The sequence below is a fragment of the Sesamum indicum genome, linkage group LG9, assembly GCF_000512975.1.
Source record: "Sesamum indicum cultivar Zhongzhi No. 13 linkage group LG9, S_indicum_v1.0, whole genome shotgun sequence".
Taxonomy (NCBI): domain Eukaryota; kingdom Viridiplantae; phylum Streptophyta; class Magnoliopsida; order Lamiales; family Pedaliaceae; genus Sesamum; species Sesamum indicum.
The window spans coordinates 8813968-8818399 of NC_026153.1; the positions used below are offsets into that span (position 1 = coordinate 8813968).

The window sequence follows — 4432 nt, forward strand, 5'->3', positions numbered from 1 at the left end:
CAACAGAGAGCTGTCAGGGCTCTTGTAAGTGTGGCGGTAACTTGGCCAAATGAAATAGCAAAAGAGGGTGGTGTAAGTGAGCTGTCCAAAGTCATACTTCAAGCTGATCCATTACTCCCTCACGCCTTGTGGGAGTCTGCCGCATCTGTGTTATCTAGTATTTTGCAGTTTAGTTCTGAGTTCTATTTGGAAGTCCCTGTTGCGGTGTTGGTTAGGTTGCTTCGTTCAGGAACAGAGGCCACAGTTATTGGTGCACTAAATGCTCTTCTGGTGTTGGAGAGTGATGACTCTACCAGTGCTGAAGCAATGGCTGAAAGTGGGGCAATTGAGGCTCTTCTAGACCTTCTTAGAAGTCATCAATGCGAGGAAACAGCTGCCAGACTACTTGAGGTGTTGCTGAACAATGTCAAGATCAGGGAATCTAAAGCTACCAAATCTGCTATTGTACCATTGTCTCAATACCTTTTGGACCCGCAAACACAAGGTCAGCAGGCAAGGCTACTGGCAACCCTTGCTCTTGGTGACCTATTCCAGAATGAGGCACTTGCTCGAACAGCAGATGCTGTTTCAGCCTGTCGGGCATTAGTGAATCTGCTTGAGGATCAACCCACAGAAGAAATGAAAGTAGTAGCTATATGTGCTTTACAAAACCTTGTGATGTACAGCCGGTCAAATAAAAGGGCTGTTGCTGAAGCTGGTGGTGTTCAGGTTGTGCTCGATCTGATTGGTTCCAGTGACCCTGAAACATCAATACAGGCAGCAATGTTCATTAAACTTCTTTTCTCTAACAATACCATTCAAGAATATGCTTCAAGTGAAACTGTGAGAGCTATAACAGGTAAATCTCATGTCCTAGTCATGTGGTGCTCACATAAGTTTTTATATGTTAATACAATGATAATATTTAAAAATGCTAGACATTTTGCTTGTTACTTGTCAACTTGTATTATTACCCGACAGTGTCATTCTTCGTTCTGGTTCTGAATGATGATACTAATTTTCATTGGTTTAATCTATTCTCAATATCTAGTGCACTTAGATATTTTGTACAAATTGTTGATGCTCAACAATCTGATTAATATTCTGTTTCTTTGTAGCTGCAATTGAAAAAGACTTGTGGGCTACTGGCACAGTAAATGAGGAGTATCTGAAGGCTTTGAATGCACTATTTGGCAACTTCCCCCGTCTTAGAGCCACGGAACCTGCGACTCTAAGTATTCCTCATCTGGTCACCTCTCTTAAGACTGGCTCAGAGGCAACTCAAGAAGCTGCCTTGGATGCTCTATTTCTTCTCAGGCAAGCTTGGTCTGCATGTCCAGCTGAAGTTTCTCGAGCGCAATCTATTGCTGCTGCAGATGCAATACCCCTTCTACAATACTTGATCCAATCAGGGCCTCCACGGTTTCAGGAGAAAGCAGAATTTTTACTGCAGTGTTTGCCTGGGACACTAGTGGTGATAATCAAGCGGGGAAACAATATGAGGCAATCTGTTGGGAACCCGAGCGTATACTGCAAGCTAACCCTTGGAAATACTCCTCCTCGGCAAACCAAGGTATGGACTTATGCTCATTTCTAGACTTGTTTGTTTCGACCCCGCTGTTTGCTTGAATTTGAACCACCTATCCTCTAAATCTTTGCAAATCTAATGGTAACCTTAAGAGGCTTAAATCGTTGAGCATGTATCTAAAGGACACTGTTGAACTCCTCCTTCGGCTCACATACATGTTCGCATATTCGTTTACTCCAACCAATGATGTTTGGATTTCTGTGATACGAGTCAATACATCATTTTCTACTCTGTTCGTCCTCTCATAGCTGCACAAATGCCTATGTTTCTCTTCAAATTCATGCATCTTCAGATTCTTCACTATTGTATTTGCCTTTTTGAGTTCTACGCAGCATTGTGGAGCTTGATTTTCTCCATGAGATATAGTTGCTTTCAGTACAAACTGCACCTTGTCAAAACCAAATTAAAAAGAAAAATATTGAAGGAATTATGACATGGTTTAATTATGTAAGCTTGCGGACAGAAAACCAAATTCCAAATTTTAGCTTGTCTGTAACATGATTTAATCATGTACTGTTTCTTAGTGAAGTTACAAATTCTGCTATTATTTCAATACTGGATTCAAGTGTCCTGCTGCTGTTAATGAAGCATTGTAAATGTTCTTCCTCTTAGGTTGTATCAACCGGTCCTAATCCAGAGTGGGACGAGAGCTTTGCATGGTCCTTTGAAAGTCCACCCAAAGGCCAAAAGCTTCACATTTCATGCAAGAACAAGAGCAAAATGGGGAAGGTAAACCATCGGAATCAGCATGATTCAGATAAAAAAATTTTGTTTCCTGTCAAAGTTTTCGTACACTTCCTAATATCTTCCTTGCTTTAACGGCAGAGCTCATTCGGAAAGGTAACCATCCAAATCGACCGTGTAGTTATGTTAGGTGCAGTGGCGGGCGAGTACACGCTGCTGCCTGAAAGCAAAAGTGGGCCTTCAAGGAACCTGGAAATAGAGTTCCAGTGGTCTAACAAGTAGCAGCACAACTAAGGAATTGTTGGCAAATCTGCAGCAAAGTAAATTTCATACGCGATTCACAGAGTTTTGGTCTATTTGTTTTCCCCGTTATACTTATCGTGCTAGTGTATATATAGTTTTGGCAATCTTGTTAGCAGTTCTTCCAGTCGTGAAACGGCGTTTTCTTGATGTATTCTTTTGTAATCTGAGTCATTTTCCTTTTGAAACCCATATGGACTGATTATGGTTAGCTTCTTTCTAATTTTTCTTTTGTAACTATATTTGTGCTATTTTTGAAAAGTTGAGCAAGAAATGATTTGTGATTCTGGAAGAGATGTGTTACATGGGTCATTTTTTTTGAGGATCTTTTATGGGTTATTCTATCAACTTATAGCATGGCCCGGATGAGGTTTGACTTAATCGAACTAATTATGTGATAATAAGTGTATAGTTTATAATAAGTGATTAATTATATGATAAGTGCAATATCGTTAGCAACGTGATTGGTTATATCAGTAAATTTGGTGAATCTTTATATATATATATATGGAAGTTTTAAACAATGAGGAAATCAGATAAAAACAAGTTGATTACAGGAAAGAAATGAATCGTTGGACCGTGTAGCCTGTTACAATATTCCAGGCATCACATTTCCAACTCCGTCCTGGAGGTGGGGGATGCCGGGAGGTGGCCCTCTACCCGGTGGTGACGAGTAAAATCATAATTTTATAGGTATTTTAATATAAATACTTAATGAGTAGCCATTTGTTGTAATTTACTCGAAATATCAGGATGAAAAATTGTTTTTTTATAGGTCGGAGAATTTTTTAAAACATATAAATCTTGTGTTTTGTAATTATCTTACTTTTATATTTTTTGGCATATGTTCATTTATTATAAATTGAAAAATAGTGTGAAAAGGGGAAGATAGTTAATTTGTTATACGATTATTAATTTTAAAAACTATTTATTAAATAACAATTAATTTTAAGGATATTTGTTATGATAAATTTAAAAGAGAGCCCGTTATAATTTATCGTAAATATATATATATATTGGTAGGTTTCTAGCAAAGGTTATGGTCAAAGCAAAATTGTTATAGGACATCTCCTAGTCCTAGGTTATAATACTTGGTTTGTGGAGCTGGACAATTAATATTATGAAGTATTGGCATTTATTTTTAAATAATCATTTATTATTCAATAAATTCAACAAAAATAATTCCGAGGTTTGATATTTATATTTTCAAGTTAACATTATTGCAAATTACATGATAACAAAATACTACTTAAAATTTTAGGTAGATTACAACGGTTATTAATTTGACATAAATATAAGTACTTTTTTGTTATTTGAAAAATTATATGTACTTTTTTAAAATTAATAGTCGTCTAACAAATACCCCCTACAATAAGCTGTCACAAGATATATTTATTTAACTGTCATTAATTTTTAAAAAATATTTATAATTTTTTTAAATAATGAAATAGTATTTATAATTATAACTAACTTTAATAAAGTCCACTAAAAATTTACCTTAAACTTTTTAATGTGCTAATTTATTATCTTGGAATGTGTACTAAATAACTATGGTATAACAAGATAATAATTGTATTTTTAGGACCTTTTACGTTTTGAAATTAGAATGAATAAGGTGGAATATCTCATCGGGAAAAATATTATTTTAGTTCGTTAAATATGCCTAATTTTAATTTTAGTTGGATAACTATGTTCATTTTTGTTTAGGTCCAGTAACTTACGAAATTGCTTACTTTTAGTCCTCTAGCAGATTTTCGGACAATTTTACCCCTATGCAACTTTTGAAAGACAGTTTTAGTCCATATGCACTCATAGGGGTAAAATCATCCGAAAATCTGACAGAGAACTAAAAGTAAGTAATTTCATAAGTTATTGGACCTA

General features: G+C 35.9%; 2 protein-coding genes across 2 annotated transcripts in view; both read left to right on the plus strand.

Moving 5' to 3' along the window:
• LOC105171130 (protein CELLULOSE SYNTHASE INTERACTIVE 1) overlaps positions 1-284 on the plus strand; it is a 7732-nt gene extending 7448 nt beyond the window's left edge. The window contains exon 7 of the mRNA XM_020696800.1: positions 216-284. Coding sequence (XP_020552459.1) covers positions 216-284 — 69 coding nt within the window. The remainder of the gene's footprint in view (positions 1-215) is intronic.
• Positions 7-2843, plus strand: LOC110012572 (protein CELLULOSE SYNTHASE INTERACTIVE 1-like). The gene is made up of 4 exons (XM_020696643.1): positions 7-838; positions 1098-1552; positions 2180-2296; positions 2393-2843. The coding sequence occupies exons 1-4, from the start codon at positions 307-309 to the stop codon at positions 2531-2533; spliced, it is 1245 nt and encodes a 414-aa protein (XP_020552302.1). The 5' UTR covers positions 7-306; the 3' UTR covers positions 2534-2843.